The sequence below is a fragment of the Netta rufina genome (genome assembly GCF_964035555.1).
Source record: "Netta rufina genome assembly, chromosome: 9".
NCBI lineage: Eukaryota > Metazoa > Chordata > Aves > Anseriformes > Anatidae > Netta > Netta rufina.
Window position 1 is genome coordinate 25,017,658 of NC_140132.1, and position 21,111 is coordinate 25,038,768.

Below are 21,111 nucleotides of genomic sequence, written 5' to 3' on the forward strand. Positions count from 1 at the left end.
TTGAAGCACCAACATAGCAGAGGGAAGAAGGCTCCATTTATTAGGGGAATGGGTGACAAAGGAACAAAAGCCAGACAGCTCCCATGCTCCACAGCCACAAATGGAAAAACAAGGTAAAAAAAATAATAAAAAATTAGTGAGATGAAAGATCCTCAGGAAGGAAAGGCTGGGGTGTTGGAGCTGAGCTGACATGGGTGTAACACCACATATAGAAGTGCACCGCAGTACTTCAGCAAGATGCTCAAGAGTACAGAGAATTTAGGAACTGAAAGTCTCAACAAGACATTAAGTTCCTCATTGCTGTCCTGCATGAAATGCTGATCCATGGGGAACAGCAGAAGTTGTCTGTAATCATAACGTGTTAGTGCTAGACCGGGAGCAGAGATCTGACTAGCAGAAGCAGCTAGCTGAAGGAAGTGAGGAAGAGCAGTAGAACAATATCTAATTTCTTCCCTTCCCGAGAAGAACAAATGAATCAACCCAACAGCAAAGGAACCGGGGGGAAATTTTTCCCTTGGATCCTCAAAGAGACGCTTCATCTAAGTATTTCTCAGAGGAAAGCAGAAATTGTACTTGTTTTAAAAAAAAAAAAAAAAGTAAATCTCAACTACCTCCAAGGGCAACAACACATCACAAAACAGTAAGAACAATACAGGAGCCAACATCCATTTGAAGCTTTTATTAAAAGAGACCCATAATTCACAAGTCTACAAACAAAAATCAACCAAGATAGTGTTTGGTTCTCTAAGGGAGCACAGAAAGCACCAATAAGAGTTCTCACAGGTCAGCGTACTGCTCCAGTTCAGAAGTAAGCTCAATCTGCCACTTTGTTTTCCTAGATTGCTCTTCAGAATACATTAATAGTAATCAAAATAGTCCTGGCTTAGTCTTTCACAAACCTGTTAGCCTTTTCAGAACATGAAAGAAATCTCCACTTAGTCATATCTTTAAAAAATAAAATAAAATCAAAACAATGAGTTGCAGAAGGGTTAAGTTACTGCAGGCAAAGTAATATAAATATAATTTTTTATTCTAACAAAATATTTTCTCTCCAGTCAAGCAACTTGTAAAAATTTCTTAAGCACTGGGGCACACAAGAACTGCCTGAAGTCAGCCAAGAAAAGCTTGCTCACCTCTGTGCACTTCATCATCTACTCATACAGCAGCTCTTTGCTCAGTGCAGCCAGTGCTCAAGAAAGCCAGATGCTCTTCCCTTTTAGAGTACGATTAGTTTAGTGTAAGAACTTATGTCCAATTACATAAGTGAGGCTTTATGGTTAACAAAAACAAAAGAATCTGATAAAGCACTCCGCAGGAGTTACTAGAAACTAGCTCTGTTCAGGAACAAGCCTTCCACAGAAATTACGGAAAAAGCGTAATTTTCATGATGAAATGTAAGAACATTTTTGCAGAGTGCCAGAACTCTTTCCACAGTTTTCAGTGGCAAGCTCTTAAACACATCAATTTTCATGTTAATGACGACTTACATGAGGTTATTGCTAAGTCTGTGATCTAATATTAAATTCAGGGCTTATACTTTTTGAATAGAAGCATTAGAATTGTATAGTTCAGTCTCTTCAGAAATAGTTGCTTAGTCCAAAAATAAGAGGTAGTCTTCCCTCACATTTTCTACAATAAAAATGAAACAGATTGCTTTCAATATGGCAATAAAGTTGTCCAACTTGAGAAGTTAAATATTCCATGACTGCATCGACTCATTTCACAGCAACTTGGTTACCGCAGCAAAGCTTCCACACTTCAGCCATGGTTGTATACTGAGAGGAGATCAAGTCTTAGCTGTTGAGTTGAGCTACTCACTGAGTATTTTAGGATGGTGTAGCACATGCTCACAGGTTCAAATAAACAGCCAGGTGATTCTTCCTCAGTACCTGTGTTATTTACCTCAAGGTGCAGAGGGGAGCTTAAGCCAAATACTTTAAAAATAGGGTCTATGCTTGCAGAAAAATGTGGTGCATGGTTCTGCTTCTGCAGCGTTAGTTCTCAGTACTGGAAACAAAGTTGTGTGTACAGGAACTTCAATGTGTTTCTGCTTTTGCAAGTAGGGCAAGATGTTATTTCAACACGCTTCTGTGTGCCATTGTTGATAAATAGGAAGAATAATTGTCTGGTAGCTGCAAAAAATAAGATTAAAAACATGCATCGTGAGAGGCATGCTCCTCAGCTTATTTGGTCTGATTCAATTCCATTTTCCTCATTACATTTTTAACTACCATTAGTGAGACTGTTTCTGAGAACAAGCATACATTAAGCATTCTACTCAGAGGTTAACGTGCTGGCTATTTGAAACAATAAACCAAGGTTTTGAAAGAGCCATTTTAGACTTCTACTCATTACTATTAAAAACCCTACTTTGTTACTAATACCTGAGCGCCTAGTTTGGAGAGGTATTTATTCCTGAAACTAAAGTCATCAGCTTTTGGCCGTAATTTAGCCAAGTCATCTTCATTTTGACGTCTGAGTCTCTCTTGTTCTTCAGCTCTGGAAAAGAAAATTCATTTAAGAGACTTGCACTAAAGAGTGCAAACCCAGCAACTATCTTGCGTACAGTGGTTTTATTTCCTATAAATAAAAACGTTTCTAATGGTTGTAGATGAATTTTGGATATTAAATTAGAAGAAAGCTGTGAATGAATTACACTAAGTGTAAAGAAAGAGAGAGGCTATTTTCTGCAGTTTCCTTTTATTTAGATTGCAAGACTTCAGTAGAAAGATAAATCTTTTGATTTCCACAGATTACAACATGCTCAACGAGCTTTTGTAAAAACAATTTAATATCCCTTTATTAAACAGGTCTTCTTCACTCCTTAAAATATAAGATTACAATACAAAAAGAATCAATTGTCAAAAAGGCAAGTAAAAGACCGCTCAGCAGTCTTCAGAATTGACAGCAGTCGCCTACAAAAGAGTCGATATTTGACCAGACCATCGTCGGTCAGTCATTTCCTACACAACCTGAAAGGGAAACAGGACTGAACAAAGCTCTGAACATGTTTAGCTTAAGACAGTGGTTTGCATTAAGACAGTGACAAAGGCAGTAACAGTGACCCACTTCTAAGGAAGGCAGTGAACCTTATTCCAGTACATAAAATGCTGTTAAGAAGTCTCCACCCACACCAACATGGTACAGTGCTGTACATAGATGCTTTATGCTAGTCTTTATTTTAAAGATGAATGTGTTTGTCCTGGGCTGCAGAGTGCCCTCTCCAATGACACAGCTGAAACAGTGTAAAACACTGTAAACCGATTTTGTTCAAGTGTTAAGAGATGAGTTGACATTAGTTAAAATTAGTTACAAAGCACAAAACTTAACCATTTTCTGTAAAATTCTCAGTGTTAATCTTTTGAAAGAGAACTATTGTCCAATGCTGACCACCAAACTAAGCAACACAAATTCTTCAAGTTGACATGATGCTGATCAAATGCTCCCCACTTCTGGATGATATTTGCTAATCAACTTTCTTTTCTGCAAAAAACATTGTAATAAAAATTACTGAAAATATTACTCTAAGGCACTATATCCCACAGCATACTCTAAAACATCTTTCACAGTAAATTCTGGCAGTGTTATGCACATGGTCAGGGCAGACTGAGAAGCGGCTCTATTTGGACACAGGTCTCCTTTGTTCCCGAGCACAATGTAGGTTCTTTTGTTCTTTCATTTGTTTTAAAAAATGGCTGTGATGTTTTGCCTCAAGGATGATACTCATCACAATTAAGTCTGCCTGCTCACCAGCTCTGGAAAGCTTTTGTTTCCTTCAGTGTTCCTCATGACTGATATATAACAAACCAGGACAACAAGAAAGTGTTACATGCCACCACAAGTCACCTGGCAAGACTTTGTTGACAGGCTGTTGTGTTTTTTTGTTGTTGTTGTTGTTTTTTAATATATATTAAGTATCATCATATGCAAAATTTTATAAAAGTCCATGACGTACATATGTAAAGTGTCTTTAGTATCAAGGTATTTATCTGGAAAGAACTTAGATACAAGCTGTGAGAAGCACAGTATCTGCAGGTAAAGTGTAGTTACCTATTAAAAGAGGTAAAGCATTTCAACAACATTACATGCAAACAAACTTCAGGATCTGAAGGGACTCACTGAGCTGAATTAGGTCAGAACAGGACATATGTCAAAGAAATTCCACGTTGCTCATATGTAAGCAGCTCAAATTCCACAGAAGTTATCCTGAAAGCTGTGGCTGGGTTCCATATTAACATTTGTCACGGAAAAGCTTTTCACTGCAGCCAGCATTTATGGCACAGATGTGACCACAAACTGAGCTTGACACTACAGTTTTCAGAGACATGTTGGGTTAAGACTTGTACATAAGACAGCAAAAGAAGCAAGCTGAGCAGGAAGGGACCAGAGTAGGGTTTCTCCTGAAGAGGGATCTAGTTTTTAATGTGACTTAAAAAATTAGTCCATGCATCACTTGACATTAAACCCGAGTAATGTTTCTTGCTGACTCTGTCAAGAACACACCATGTAAAATGGCAAGTTTTAAAATAAATGATACAAACTTTTAAAAACTACACCTCTATTCTGCTGAGTTGGAAGGTTACTGAAATTAATGAGGAGAAATTGTAAGCAAGAGTGCCAGGAAGGGAGACCTGGTTAATTGTTACTTCCTTTAATTATTCACAAGAGGTAAGAGTATGAAATCCTACTACCTTGAAGGAAAGAAAGTGATTTTCAATACAAACGTCTGAACTTAAGTCTCTTGTAGGTCTGCCAGTAATCTACTTAATTACTTGAGGTTCAACATTTTGTAAGGACGCTGTTCTTTATACTTACTCAGTTGCAGCTACTTTTTGCAGTTTTTGCCTTTTCCTTGCAGACCAGTTAAGATCACCACCTGCAACAGATGACGTAACTACTTTGAAGCTTTAAAAATCAATTTATTTACTTTTTAAATTCTGTATCTTTGATATTATACCTCATTACAGAAATTCTCAGAGCATTTGACAGAAGAGATCAGTCATTTTCACAAAAAACGATGTAAATAGAAGAAAGCAACTTCCTCATAATCAAATAAGCAAGCAAAAATCAGGAACTACACTAAGCTCTCAAGCCTGACTCAGGTTTTTGCTGAGTAACAACGAAGTTTCTCTACAACTCATCACACTTCCCCATAAAATTAGAGAAAGCAAAAGCAACTTGGAAAGAAACAAACTAAGGTAACCCCTCTAGATCTTCCAGTGGGTACAGCTTCAAGAAGTAGCTGAGAAAGACCACTATTTGAAGGAAAGTCTACCAAGTTTTAATATTTGCAGATACATACAATCAAGCAGTTTACACACAAAAATAGCTTTTTCTAAACTGCTTATCTGCGTGATATCCTACACATCTGTTCAAGTTAGCTGGAGGGGTAGGTACTTCACCCTGCTAATCAGCAAGGTTCACACTACAGCACCAAGGAAACACATTTGATGAGGACAAGCCTTATCCAAGGGATAGCATCAAATCCATGTGCTATAGCGTTTGACACCCAGCTGTACACCGCCAACTGTAAACGCTTCATCTTAGTAACTTCATGAATTCCTATGAAAAACAAGCATCAAGAGACACTAAAAGCACTTAACTTACCTGTGAGATGATTCACAAAATACAGCATGACTACAGCTATCAGTGACACTAAAAAATAAAATAAAGAAGTTTTAGCTGACAGAAAGTTTACTGCAATAACATAAAAGCAGCTTTAACATCCGACCAAGCAACAATTAAGATTTTTTTTCATGACAATTGTAATGAAAGGGAGCTTTTTGCAGCAGCATTTTTTATCACTTTTGAAAATTCTGCTATGCTCACAAGCAGCATGGTAACTCAGAGAAAGTTTTTTTTCTTCATATTAATAGAGACCCCTGATACAAACACAGGCTTTAAGAGCATCATTCACCTACCCTTTCACTCACTCTGCATTTTTTCCAAACATCCACGCTATTCACAAAGTCACTTCAGAATAAAACATAAAATACTTCATTAGGTATAAGTCTCTTTCAACATTGCTTCAGCTGAAAATGTCTATCCAACTGCACAGACACAAAGGAGTTACTTAGCATGTTACAGAAAATATGTAGAGAAGCCAAAGTCTCCTCAACGCACAGAATCTATTTTCAGTGTTTTCACTACTTACAGCAAACACAAGCGCTGAAGAAGACCTCAAGAAACAAGTATCCTCTTGTGTCCAGAATCACCCCAGCTGCTATAGAAATAATTGCCAGACCGAGATTCTGGATAGACTGCATGCTAACAAAAACAAAGGATTACCACTGTGTAGAAGCCTTTTAAAGAATAATCAATATTTTATTTTTATCGAACAGCAAGATTAACTTCTCTCCATATGTTAGGCAGAGCCACAACTCTGTTTTCGCAGAAGTTACTGTGCACTTGCTGCAACCACCCACTGAAACTACAGAAGAACTCTTCTCAGACAGAACTTGAACAGAATCAGCAACCTTTAACTTGTTACAACTACTTGGTATTAAGTGGTTCCACAGTACAGGGATGTCATCACTGTAGAGCAACATAACAGATCTCAGTACTTACAAGCCATAAGCAGTTCCCAGCTGATGTTCTGGAACAACAAAGGCCACCATGGGCCACAGGGCACAGGCAAGCAAGGAGTAGGCCACTCCTAGTAAACACTGGTGAAATAAATAAATGACAAGATGCTGGATGAAATGTGTTTTTGCTGTACGGTTCTAATAAATGCATGCATTAGTTTTCCCCTTCTCCGAAAACAGAAAAGAAGAGCAAAAGTAACTTGTTTTTGCTATGTTCTTCTAAATAAATATGCATATTTAGAAGAAGAGAGAACTCTTTCCAGAAGTGGAAACACTGGTGGGCACTGCATTCAACTTTGTAAACCTAATTTCATAATCTATTTCTCAGGCCTCAGGAAAAGGAAGCTCACAACAAAAGCTTTTATTCAAGTTTACAGTTATCAAATATAGCGCACTAGAGACAGTTTAAAGCCATTAGAAGTGGCCTAATTATGATATTAATAGCTTCATAACTACACCAACATAACAAGGGAATATTTAAATAGGTTTTAACACTATCTATGCAGTCAGAAGACACAAAACATATAGAATAATTAATCAGCAGCAAAAATTCTTATTTTGTCAGATTTAGCTATCAAAGTCTCTTTGAGACACTGGTTACCATTGCTATCCAGGGGTTCCAGAAGGTGAACGCCAACATAATATGAGCAGCAAGCGTAGTTACTACAGCACATAGAACCCAGATGATATTCTTCCCAATTTTATCCACCAAGAATCCAAAGACAGGAGACATGGGTGCCGATATAATATACACAATGCTATAAAAGAGTAAAAAAAGAAAAAAAAATTCCATTGTAACTTCAAACCATAAAATCCACACACACAAAGAAAAATAGATTCCAGAACTCAAAACTCCCCAAACGTCTCAGACCACAAAGACATTCATCATCCAAGAAGGAAACAGCAATATACTTAGAGCTTTTGGAATCACACACCATCAAGTGTTTTGCGTTTTGCCAGATCCCGAATACTTCTTCGAACAAGGAAAATGTATTTATCATTGCTATTAAACTGTTTCCATCTACTCTGAAGGAAATCACTAAATTCCACAGTAATACACTTCAGATAGAACTTTTTCTTTCAGATCCCTCAACCAGCATATCTAAGACATCTTTACTTAAGCAAATGTCTCCCAATTATTTCTCAGCCCATGCCAACTCTATCTACCCACTGAAGCAAAATACAGATACACATATACTCCTAGAGCACAGTAGTAGGGCATCTACTCATTAAACTAACCAAAATATACCTGTCAATTGCACTTGCTTCTTGAGATGAAAATCGGAATTTCTCAATAAAGAAAACCCTAGAAGTAAAGAAGTACAAACTTAGAACGATGCATACAAGAATAATTATCAAACACTCCAAAAGAGATCTCATTTAGATGACTCAGAGTCTCAAGATTTTTGTCAAAGGACTATTTACATTGCATTTTGCAGAAAACATTCTAAATACATAACCAATACATAACACAGTAATGAGACATTTGCAGTAAGAGGTTTTAGAATAAGTGCACAAATGAAAAATAGGCACCTACATTGCTGGCTGTTAAAACACCTCCAAGTAATCTCAAACTTTCCACTTTACAACATAAAATACGCATGAAGCTCACAAGGTCTGCTTCTAATTATATTCAAATTCCAATTGAGTTCTTGCATCAAGTCACACGGTTCAGAGAAAAAAATCTACACACAAATGCTTCAAGCTTCAGCTGGATAAATTAAAATTAGCAGCAAAAGAGCTTTAGTCCAAAGCTGTAACTATGTTTAAGCCCCCAACTCAAATTCGATGGTGTATGAGCATTGGAGGAATCCTATACGACAACTGTCCACAACTTTCTGCACCAAATCTTGTGTCATGGTTCAATCTAAATAGAGTTTTAATTTGGCAATGGAACACATGTTATGCTTTTGAGTTCTGACAACTCACCTACACAAACGAATGGTATTTCCCACAAAGCCCAGCAGATAAGGAAAGTGTAAGAGTTGTGTGCAGCACAGACTTACTAGGAGACCAGCGGTCCCGTAGCCGTCTGCATTTGTTAATCAGCCGCACCTCCTACCTTATAAACCACATTACAACTAGTGAAACCCTGGCCAAATTCAAGGGGAAAAAGAGCTGCACTATGCAAGGTGCTTACTTCCCAAGACCGATGAAAGGAAAGACCGCTCCGTAATAACAGACACAGATTAAAAATATAAGCCACAGTGACAAAGAGAAGTCCTTCACATCAGTCAGCTTAATCACTTCACCTGGAACGGAGGCAAAAGACAATATTGTTTCAGTCAGCACAAACATATCTGAAATTCATCCACACTGAATAGACATTCAGGTGACCGAGAGTCACTACTGAAGTATTATGATCCTGCCACTATCTATGTTCTTGTATGAAGTTCACACAGTGAGCAGAAGCTAAGAATACAGGTCCTAGATCAACAGCGCCGAAGTGGAGAACTCTATCTCCTGCATTAAGCCAGATGTACAAGTTCTCCAAAGTTTTTTTTTAAGCTGTCTTGTGCAGTAGAATTAAATGTAAACACTTCCTTGAAAGAACAGCTTGATCAGTTTGTGAAATTAGTGTCTGAAACGTCACGCTATATACTCAAACAGAACTTGAGAAACAAGTGTATTTTCAATTGGGCTAAGTTCTCCCACACAGAGAGCTCAAAACACCACACTGGTGGAAGAGAGCGGCATGTTTCTGCACACCCACTGAAGGAAAGAAGACCGATTTCAACAAAACAGTACTGGTCCAAACTGGTGTGAACTGGAAGATTCTACACAAGCTCCATAAATAAAGCATTGAGCAACTGGAACGATCTGCTCTAGAATGAAAGAATCAAGTCCAAGGCACGTTTGCCCACAGCACTCACCCGTTTTCCCTTGCTCTTTGCAAAGGAGTTTCTCTGCTCTCTTGTCCAGATAAGCGAGGATTAGCGCACAACCCAGTGAGAAGAGACACGTTATGCCACCTGCAAGAAGGTAAGACGACACAGTTAGCTGTTGAACAAAGCAGTAATTGGGCCTTTAGACACACAGGGTAACATATCTTCACATATCTAATGCAAGCTCAGTCAGGTTAACACCAGTTTATGTACAAGACTCAACAAGCTGTGCAGCTCAGAATAAGGTGTAAATATTGAAGTCTACCAGAGGAGGCACCTGTTTGGAACTGCAGTACAAACACCAACTGTATTTATTCCACAAATATTACCACCACTCCCACTCAGTCAGTCCTTATCTGCGCCTTGCAATAACAGAACCAAAGCCAAGGCCTCGTTAACACCACCAAGGCGTTAACACTAACACAAGTGGCTCTGAAGAAAAGGAATGCTGATCCAAAGGGAGATGTAAATCTGCTTTTACACATCAGGCAGCTACACACAATCTGTGACTTGATGCCCTTCAGATTTTTTTTTTTTTTTGAAGTCTGCCCTTTACTCAGAGTACATTGAATATTTCACTGCTGTAAGACACAAAATTGAGTTCTGCAGCCAGAAAAATCACGCAGCATTTTACTAACTTCATAGTTAGTAGGAAATCAGTAACGTATACACATACCACTCAAATTCAGAAACCCAAAATATCAAGTGATATCAATTCAAAATTATTACTAACCTATCATGAGAGTTACGCCAAGAGTACTGTGACCACTGTGCCCCAGAAGATGTTGAACTCTGGAGTAAATCCATCCCATGATATTCATGTTCACTGTGCTCCCCTAGGCAGAACAGACTTATGTAATGAATAATGCCTGCCACAATTACATGAATTCAAAAGGAACATTAGTCAAACTGCTTACTGAACACGTAAGGACAGATAAACAGTCTTTATTTATAAATATCTGTTAAAGACAGATAAAACAACACCTGGAACATCAGCCACCAGCAACACAGACAAGCCACACCCGTTACAGTCCATGAATCAGAGCTACACAGCTTTAAACTTACAATTCTGGCCATGCTGAGTTGTAATCCAAACACGAGATTTAGCTCTTTGCCTTTAAACCAACTGACTGCATACGTGTTCTGTGCCACTGCTAAGGACTCTCCACCTATTCTAAAAAAAGGGAGGCATAAAACAAAACACGTTAACATGGGAAATAACAAGAAACAGCCCATCACTTGCTATCAATACCAATATGAGAGTATTTCAGAGGAGTTTCTCGCAGCACAGCTGCTGACCCCAACGACACCAAAAGCAGCATCTTATCAGAACCCAAAGAACTGTCCACCCCCCAGTAGAGTTAGTCAGACTTTCTAGCATTTTCATTCTGTGGAACATTCCAAACTAGGAGGCGATATGACATTTGCTCTTATTTTTGCCACTACTGCAGCCCTTTTGTATTTGTTGTTGCTAAGAATTCCCTTTATTTGAGAAAGTAAAAATTAGAGAAAGACTAACCCAGTTTTGTCAGACTACTGAGTGCCAAGTCTTTATTTGGGGACTTTTGTAATTTCTGAAATCAGTAGGTGGATGTTCCAAACGAAGAACAACTGAGGAGCTGTACTTATTTTCTAATTTTACATTAGAATGTAAAATTACACGACTGAAACTTTTTGCACATCTCAACTTCAAAGATGCCTCAACAGCCAACAATTTTGTCGGAGTGCAAACACAGCCGCAGCTTTCTAGGACGCAGAAAGCTGATCCTACATGACAGGGCACACAGCATGCTCCTCTAGACTTACCCAAATACCAATCTGCCTGCTTCCATCAGCCAAAAAGCATTAAACAGTGCTCCCAAGGCAAAGATCACCTGTCAAATAAACATTTAAGAAGAATTATCATTTCAAATTCGGAGCGCGAATCAAACTAGAACCATCTCAAAGCAAGATGATTTTCCCTTTCTGGGCCCAGAGAACTATTCCACATCCACTTCCTGCTCTTTCCTTTTTATTTTACTCCTTCCTCTGCCTTATGCATTAACCTGCTGGCTACACAAAATCCATCCTGACCCACCCTGAGTACACACTACTATCAGTGAAGCCATCCAAGCTTTTTTCTCCATCCCACTCCCAACAGAGATGCTTCTGGTATCATCCTTCGCCCTCTCACTTGCACTTACCTGCCCAACACAAACAAAGATACTAAATATTATAGTGCCCAACCTGTAAGAAAAATAGAACAATTTAATGAATAGATCGATTCCTCTTCCCCCCTATAAAACACAGTATTAGACATACAGTAAGGAAAAAGGGAAGGCTGATGTACAATGAAAGTTCTGTGTAATACATGTGATAGCTTGACAATTTCATTAAAAAGAAAGAGATGCAGACTGGCATTTTTGAAGCTATTTTACCGAAGACATAAAAGGAACAGAAACTGGTTGTACCAGCAGAAGTTCCTAGGTGGTATGAAAGAAAAAGAAAGAACTCTGCTGCGTTAAATTCTGCATGCACTTTACCTCTCTCATCCGCTAAACGCGAATGACAGCGGGATCACACCTACCGTATTCCAAATACTCTGTCTATCAGAAAGCCTCCAAAGAAGCAAAGAACCACATTGGGCCAGGAATACCAGGCATAGAGCGCCATGAACTGCGCCGTGTTCACCTTCATATCCTACAGGAACAGGAGGAAAATTTGAAAATAAGTAAATAACTTGCTCCTAAGGTAACTACAAAGTCACAGAATACACATATACGTAAGAGTACATAGAAATAAGCACACTTTCTGATCAGAAAGTACAAGGGGATGTTTGGTCGCGATTTCTGCTGGAAATGGCTATTTCAGAATGAACTGATGCACGTTGTTTTAACGCACAGAGATTAAGACGTTCTCGGGGGCTCCTAAAAGAAAATCACCCACCTCTTTTCAACCAGAACGCAGCAAATGAACGCCACCAGCACCTCTGAGGGGCTCAGCGCTGCTATTTTAACCCCGCACCCCACGCACCAGGCCGGGCACCCCCCCAGCAGCACCCCACGGAGCACCACCCGGGGCCCGCACAGCCCCCAAGGGACTCACCGCCTGGACCTGCGTCTGCAGGGCGGCCGGGTTGTCGTAGCAGAAGTAGCTGCCTGCGGGGAGAAGGGGAGGGAGGCCTCAGGAGGAGGGGGAGGCCTCAGGAGGAGGGGGAGGCCTCAGGAGGAGAGGCCCCGACCCGCACCGGCCCTGCCCGGGGGCTTCCCCCCCACCCGCCCAGCCCCGCACCGAAGCCCAGGAAGCACATGAGCGCCAGGACGAGCAGGCGGTGCGCCAGGCGCTGCGGGTGGCAGGGGGACAGGCGGCGGGCGGGCCCCGCGGCGCCGCCGCCGCCATCGGAGCCCAGCAGCGCCCGCTCCTCCTCCGCCATCGCGCCGCCGTCATGTGACCGCGCCGTCACGTGATCGGCCCCCATAAGGCGCCGCGCGGCGGTTGCCGTGGTAACGGAGCGCGGGCTCCTCCGCGGTTGCCATGGCGACGGGCAGGGCCCGCGCGGCCTGCATGGGGAAGCCTCAGGCGGGGCGCAGGGATGGGGATGGCGACCCCCGGGCACTGCTGCAACCATGGGCTCACACAGCCCCTAAGGCCATCAAGTCCAAGTGTTAACCAAGCAGCCGTGGCTACCACTAAACCGTGCCCCTAAGCACCACGTCTACAGCTCTCTTAAACACCCCCAGGGTTAAACACCACCCACTGCGTCCTGGGCAGCCACTCACAACCCTTCACAAACCTTTCAGTAAAGAATGTTTTCCTAATATCCAACCTAAGCCTCCCCTGGCACAACTTGAGGCCATTTCTTCTTGTCCTATTGCGTGTTACTTGGGCTAAGAGACCGTTAAATTCATTAAATTCACATCTTCTCTGTGCCCCTCTTTATTTTTCCACCTTTTCTGGCATGTTTCCTCACAGCGTGTGTTACCTCTCTGCTGGGTGTTCTGTCCTGGGTCACTCACGCCACTGGACAGGGCCATGTGAGCCTGTATCATAAAGGTTTGTGTGAGAACATCAGAAAAGTCACCTGCGCAAAACATAGCAGGATGTCAGATGTATAAAAGTCCCTGATATCTCAGCAATGATAAAACTGTGTCTTAGGCACACTCTTGGAAGGACTTGTCATTATTTATTTTTTTTTTTGGCACATGCATAGTCTACCTGCTATTTAAAAGGGTTTTAATGGCAGGCCTACAGTGAGCACATCAACAGCACTCACATTTGTTGCATTTTGCCTGACATGCAGTGAGCCGAGGCCCACTTTCCATCTGCTCTGTCAAAAATTTGAGCAGTAACCATTCAGCAGTAAGTTTTCAAAACACATTGGTATAGCGTGCTTGTAGTGGCTCTACTGCAGACTACTACTGGGAATAAATTGCTTACATTTCACTCAGTACGTGCCTTCCAAAAGCTACACATCTGCCAAAAGACAAGTATGTTATCGAATGCCTGTCTTCCTAGAAAAGAGAAATTACTGGGTCACATTTTCGGCCACCCTAAACTAGTCTAGAGTACTCAAAATTAGTGCAGTTCTTTGAGTTTTCTCTTAAAAAACTGGTCTTAAACTGCACGGCCTCGTTGCAAAAGCATCGTCCAACAAACCCAATTTCAGGGCCGCTGGAGGGAGCTGGAGGGCAACGTGCGGCCATACAGGGGGCACAGTTAGCTGTACGTAGGTCCTATACAAGCATAAAAAGGATAACTTCGAGCAGCAAAGTTATATCTAGTGAAAGTCTGTGTATGGAAGAAAAAAAAATTATTTCCTATCTAACTATCCGCATTATTCCAGGAGTCCGGTGTCATGTCACCCAGTACTTTTCTTGCTCTCTCTGATCCACAGAAAATATTTTTTTGGTCATTCTCACACTCTATTTTCCCTCCAGAACACAAACATGGTTGCAAAAGTCTGAAATTCCCAAACTGCCCTCCCACCACGATTCTCAGAAAGAAAATGCCGAGAAACCTCAGGAGACAGCTGGACCCATTGCCAGAGACGAGCAAAGGAGCCCCAGCCATGCTGATTGTGAAGTACAGAGCCAGAATCAACAGAACCAACTTCTTTATGGCTCGTGGCTGCTTCCCTAAGAACTTCTGCCCCATTTAGAGCTTAATCTGAACCACAGGAATTTCTGAAGCATTATAGTGTTGGTCAAGGAAGAAAACCCTCAGAAATATTAAACGAACTGCACAGTCTATTCCACAAAATGATGGTTGCCAGTTCAAAGCCGATGTACCCTACAAAGTTAAACTTAAAATAAATAAATAAATAAATAAAGTGCCAGAATATTATCATCAAAAATATATTGCCATTTCCCCTGTAACTATTTTTAAATGTTGGTTCGGAAGGCACAAGTAAATAGAAGTGATGATTAAAGATGAAAGAGGCAACCAACACACACAAAAGTGCCATTTTAATGTTTTATCATTGTTGTGTGATTTTGTTGTTTAAGCTATAATACTCTTAATTTCAAATCAACCCAATGTATAATCCATAGTGGAAGGTCTCCCTGCCTGCATCAGGGGGTTGGAGTTCAGTGATCTCTAAGATCCCTTCCAACCCAAGCCATTCTGTGATTCTATAACTCACAGGCAGTGACATGATACCAGCACTCTGACTAAAGGATCCAACAGAAACTCTCCTGTAACTATTGATCAGTTTTATCACCAAGGATATCCAGAGGAAGATCTAGAAAAACAGGCTGTATCTCCTAAGTCTCAAAAAGGCTCTTCAGCCCATAACCAAAGCAACAGGCAAAAACACAAAGCAAGTAAACATATTAAAATGCAATTTGTGATTTAGGATGATGATATTACGGCCTGGATTCAGCTGTGTACGTCAATGTGAAGAACAGAAATTAAAAGCTTTCAGAGGCTCTGCAGATATCCTCACCACAGCTCTTGTTTATTTGACTTTGATTAATCAATCAACAAGCACACAAAAATCCTGCAATCTTTAAAGCTGAGTGTGGATCAGGATTTCTTCCTGGGTTCTTTGTTGCAATGTTTTGTATGCTACAGACCAAAAAATACACTCTGCAAAAGTGTTTTTAAGAGCTTCTGACAGCCGTGGCAATTGCCTCTGCCAAGTATGATGACAAAGTATTCCTGGAAAAATGAGTACTCAGCGAAGAACATCATCGTGACTTTCTGCTAACTGAGCGGTAGGATTTTACTGGTTTCCTATGTTCTTGTCCCATTTTAGTTTATGCAGCTCTCCGTAATATTACAGTCTGTTTTCCTTATTGTAAGAAATTCAGTATGCCACTGCTGATCCAATACGTAACAGAAACACGAAATGACAGCAACATATCCCTCCTTTTCCTGTTAAAACAGTGAGACAGAAGGCTATTTCAGAACGTATCACGTCAAAGGTCAAATCTTTCTCTAATTTTATTATTTATACAAAGGCATCCTGGATTTGTCTTTTTTATTTAAGCTGTGTTATCCTGAAAACGTCATGATTTCATAACGTGGCTTGCTTCTTCTTGTCCTCTGTTCTGCCTGCTTTTGGACACAAGGGATCTATCTGAATTGAATTATTCTATGGTTTCCTATGAAAAAGGTGCAGGAGAGTTAAAGCCAATGAAGCCTTTGTCATTCATCCCTTACAATATCAATTGCAATATTGCCACTCTCCCATGCTATTACTAGCATACAAAAATATGCAAAGATGGAAGGTTTAAGATAAGATACTTTAAAAGCTACCTAAATCATTTAAAAGTATTACTTAATTTGTTATTCTTAAACAGGATCCACCGAGTATAATCGATTTAATACCAAAATAGTAAATTTAATGGTGGTAAGATTCTTCCCATGGAACACGGCCATGGCAGGCTCTAGTACAACAATGGGTTTCTGTGCTTTCATTCATCCTCGAGGGAATTTTTGCAAACCTGAAACACATTTAATTTTATGGTATTTAATTTCAAAGATGTCAGTGGGTTTCTCAGGTTATTTTCATGTCTGTGTGCTTAAATGTTTTCATATTAAACAAGACTGGATTTGTACTTTGTCTTGTTAGGTATAACATAGAGCCCTTTACAGTAGAGTAAGAAATTACATTAATGTATCTGGGATATTTAATAGGAGAAAAAGGGTGTTTTTCCATTAGCTATTACAAAACGTTTGCCATGCCACCCCTTTCTCCCCATTCACTTCAGTCTTCACCTTGGATGTGACCTTGCTGGAGCGCGGTGTGGCTGCAATGTGCAGTGTGAGTTAAGCCTAAGATGATTCTTAAAGGCATTGCTGGTGAGACTTTATGCCACAAATAAATACAGTAGATTACTCTTAACCTCATACTTTAGAATGTTTATTACAGATGCAATTTCTGTCTTACCATAAATCAAAGTACTTAAAGTGCCATATGATACCAAATGTTTAGTTTAACAGCATAAAATTGAGCAAAAACTGTGTACAGTACTTTATAGATGCTATAAAATCCTTCTGCTTGTGGCCTCACCTTTTTGCATTGCCCAGATCAATCAAGTTCACTGAACACCCTGGATAGTAAATACCCACGTGAAGCAACGATTAGCTTTCACAGTTTAGTTCTCCTAAGTTATTACTGTCCTCAGCAAAAATGCTTCAGAATACGACAAAATTGCAAAGAATAGGAAGTGTATTTAACATGATAAAATTTACCTCACCATCATTAGCCTATTAGCCATTCTTTGAACCAAAAATCTTATGCTTTGCCTCCATTTTGCATTAGCAACCTATTATGAAAGATCTGTCATACACAGGCACACAAACATTTTTTAATCACCTCATGTGGTAAGGAATGTGTTATTATAAAGCTCGCTGCATCCTGTGCTCTTCCTGTCTCACTCAAGTGCTATTGGACTTACATACAAACTCCTTAAGACGTGTCTAATTTCTGTAAACTATTTTACATCAGAGAAAGCTGAAAAAAAGGCTGAGGAAGCATTTTTGCACCATCAATCCATGTGAGACCAAAGATCTTGGCCTAGGAAACCTCCTGAAGTTCAGAAAGTGATGCTGCCAAAGCAAACACCTCCTCCCCTCTCAGCCGAAGAGGCTCAGCTGAGTCAGACAACAGACCACAGAACCGAATGTCGTCGGTTTATTGCTCTTTTTTCTAAGCTCATCAAGAAAAACTGCTCTTCAGATTTCCCAAAATTATTTAAAGCCCCTAGATATTCCCTAAGGGAAGTGGGTATCAGGCCATACCTCCAAGAGCAAAACCTGTTCAGATAATGCATAAGCAAAATGCCTGCAGTGAGAGCGTAAGAGCAGTCATCCACAAGGTGCAGCTTCTTCAGCACTTGCAGTAAGCTTTCTTTTAGTATTACTCTCTGGATACTTTAATCAAGGTGGATGACAAGAAACAAAGCCAAAAAAAAACAACAAACAGTGCATCAGAGGCTGCTTAGCACACCCATATGCACCTAGAGCCAAATAGTGTCCAGAGCTGGGGAGGGAAATATGAATTTTGGTTTGGGGGACTATGCTTGAATTACTAGATAACACTTCTACTTTGCTCAACATATATTAACAGTGCTAACCCTTAAAAATCTCCTGGTTAGTTGGTTGAAATGCTGAACGAGCAGAGATGCCTGTGAAGCGCTCTAACACAAACACCGAGCCACAGCATTTATCGGATGCTCTGTCAGTGAAACGAGGCATTCGCATAACATTTTAACTTTTTTTGAGAAGCGAACTGTTTCTTCTAACAGGATGGACACTAAATGCTTTATAACTAAGCCCAGCAGCTTAGGAAGGAAGCTCTGGTGTTGACTGAAGCACTCAAAGGTTAGTGCAACACACCGCCACCACGCTCTGCCCAGCCGCCCGGGGCTGGAGGAAGTCCGCACCCCTGCCAGGGACAGCGGTCACTGCCGCTGGCCACAGAGCAGCAGAAAGCAGCGTAAAGGCTCTCTGTCGCCGGGGCTTGACCACTCGTTTTTTGGAAACACAAGCATTTAGGGTAACAGAAGTGGTAGGAGGAGGAAGCTGGTTCCCGCTGACTCCGTTGCAGGCCTTCCCGTCTGCCCTTCGTAGCCCTGTAGATGTGCAATGTGCAGAGCTCACCCCACAGACAGCATTCTTCAGTGGATGTGTATCAGTACCACCACCCGGTAACTTGGGTACCAGGCTACGACACAGGCAAAGTACCCAGCAAGAACCTCCTCGTTCTAACTGCAGCATAAATCCTCGTAGTTTCCAAACCAAGGCCTTCAGTTATCAGCCTCCCTTAGTTACTTGTACTCCAAATACAGATCTCCTTTCAGCCCCCCGCCTTGTCCCCCATCCCCTGTCCCCCACCAATGCTGAGTATTTTATGCACATCAAGCCGTTCCTCATCAGGCATTTCCTCTGCCCTCCAGTGATTGAACTTTTCTGGAGAGTTTCCAAGCCAAGGGCAAGGTGTTTTTTTCCTCCTCCTCTCTCCAGACAGCAGCCCAGCACCAAACAGAGCTTCCCAAGCAAACAGCTTTACCCCGTGGCTCCATCACCTTCTGAACTTTGGGATTCGTTCCTTGTTGGTATGTCTGACCCTGTGGCTTGCTTCCTCGCACATTGCACTGAACCGAATCCTCTCGCCTTTATGCAATTTGCTTCTCACCATCTCCACTAGGCCCCAGGCCCAAGGAGCTGCGTTCCATGTTGGAGCTGTGAGGCTGTTTGTTTGGAACGTCTCTTCCCCTGTGCAACCTCCCACTTGGGATCTATTTATCTAGGTACAGCCTGCTTCACAGTGAGGGCTCTTTCCTGACAACACCCTGATAAGCAGTGCCCAGCTTTATGCATGAGCTTATCCAGCTGTTGTTATCCCAGGAGACTCCCTGCTAGCAATTTTCAGTTTCCTGACTGGTGGACGCTTCCCTTTGCTCCAGTGCCCCAGCACTTAGATGAGTTCTTCTTCCAGCTGCAACGCTTCTAGCAGGCAGCATAGTGTACATAGATATTTTATCCACTCCAGGTGTTCTCAAAATTCGGTGATCCTGAACAATTGTTTGCAGAGACCAACAAAACCAAGTGTGGTATAACTTCACCTAGCAGTTTATTAAAAAAAAAAAAAAAAAAAAGAAAAAAAAAAGAAATATTCTATACGTGTATTTGACAAGCATATGTTAATTATTCTTACTGGATTGAGGCTTTTCAAAATAAAAACAAGAAATGCAGAATCAGTACCATGCCAATAATTCTGAGTCCTGTCCCCTTTATCCCTGAGGGCATGAGGCTTTGCTCTCTTTCGTCACCCCAGGAAAGCGATACCATGAGAAAAATCACAAAAAGCACTCAGGACAGTTACACAAATAAAAAGAAAAAGCATAATTCCTTCCTCGTTGGCAAAGAACTGGAAGCCAGCAGTTTATCTACCTGGAGAGGGAAGGAGAAAATTTCACAAACAGATAATCAAAAATAAAATGAGGGCATGATATTCTGCCTAAGCATTTGTTAAAGTGAGGGGCTGGAGAAGGGGATGAAATACACAGCTTTCTTTTTTACTTTCCTTCAAAGAGTGAATGAAGAATTATTCTGCACAGCAAGAAAATCACATGCAATATAATTCAGAAAATATATTGTTTCCTTTAAAAGCATCTTGCTCAACACTTGATTTCACATTTTCATTCCTTAGAGATTACCGTTCTTTGCATTTTTATATCTCTGAGTTCACCACCTTGTGGTTTCGAAGTACAAACAACTTCATAAATATTACTCAGAGCATTAGGGGGAAAAAAAATCGGGTAGATTCACGTCCTTCCACATAAATGACAAGTGAATAAATACAAGTTGCATGGGTGACTAACTGAAATATATCAACAACCCCTTTTCCTGGCACTATGGAAATACCAGCAGTGCCACACGCAGAGGTAATCAACACTGAGCAAATGTAGGGTAAAGTTAACATGGTCCCAAAGCCTCAATGGCCAAAGGCCGAAGTTTCAATGAAGAGACATTCTAGCTTTAATTTTTTTTAATTTTTACTTTAAGATATCCATATATATAGTTATATATATACATATACCCATGATGGGTAATATGTATATATCACAAATACTTCTGCCTGCAGTTCTTACATGCTGTTGATCTACACTGGAGATGTGTGTGTGTGTCTGTGTGCCTGGAGAAAGCCGAGGCCCCGGCCCAGACCCAGAGTGGGAACCCGAGCACCAGAGTGGGTGCTACCGTTTGAAGGGGAAAAGGAGCAAAGGGTTTTTTGGAAATGACTGTGTGTGAACATAAGTGCGTGGTGGAAGCAAAAGTTCTGAGAGGGTTCTCACCAGAAACTATGCGTTGCTTGTATCATCTTGCACTTATGACTTGTTTTATTTATGTATAGACATCTGTTTAGGTGAACCCTAAATTATGGCATCCTCTTAGCACCGTGCAGAAGGGCAACACAACGCGAAACGAATCACGGTGACGTGGGAGGGCTGTGACCTTACCGCTCCCCCCATTGTCAGGAACAGAATTCCCAGCAATGTCAGTGCCTACATTACCATAACTGGGCATATACATGTAAGCCATGACTTCACTGGGGCGAGGGAGGCAAATCGCACTACGCTGAGCTGCTTTGGGACATTTCTTTGGCCTTCACACATGCAGATACCTTTCAGATCTATAATGAGTCATTTGCT

General features: G+C 41.0%; 1 protein-coding gene across 2 annotated transcripts; it reads right to left on the minus strand.

Moving 5' to 3' along the window:
• Positions 1 to 664: 664 nt before the first annotated feature.
• On the minus strand, positions 665 to 12,881 carry MFSD1 (major facilitator superfamily domain containing 1; the record flags this gene model as incomplete). Of its 2 annotated transcripts, XM_084291631.1 has the most annotated exons (17): positions 665 to 2,132; positions 2,385 to 2,499; positions 4,816 to 4,876; positions 5,608 to 5,655; positions 6,155 to 6,267; positions 6,568 to 6,665; positions 7,186 to 7,342; positions 7,834 to 7,890; positions 8,725 to 8,836; positions 9,458 to 9,556; positions 10,203 to 10,305; positions 10,535 to 10,643; positions 11,276 to 11,343; positions 11,653 to 11,695; positions 12,036 to 12,148; positions 12,554 to 12,606; positions 12,740 to 12,881. In XM_084291631.1, the coding sequence occupies 17 exons, from the start codon at positions 12,879 to 12,881 to the stop codon at positions 2,073 to 2,075; spliced, it is 1,551 nt and encodes a 516-aa protein (XP_084147757.1). In that variant the 3' UTR covers positions 665 to 2,072. The 2 variants fall into 2 exon arrangements, with proteins under 2 accessions (XP_084147757.1, XP_084147758.1); XM_084291632.1 differs by lacking the exons at positions 665 to 2,132; positions 2,385 to 2,499 and adding an exon at positions 2,587 to 3,483.
• Between the last annotated feature and the right edge of the window lie 8,230 nt (positions 12,882 to 21,111).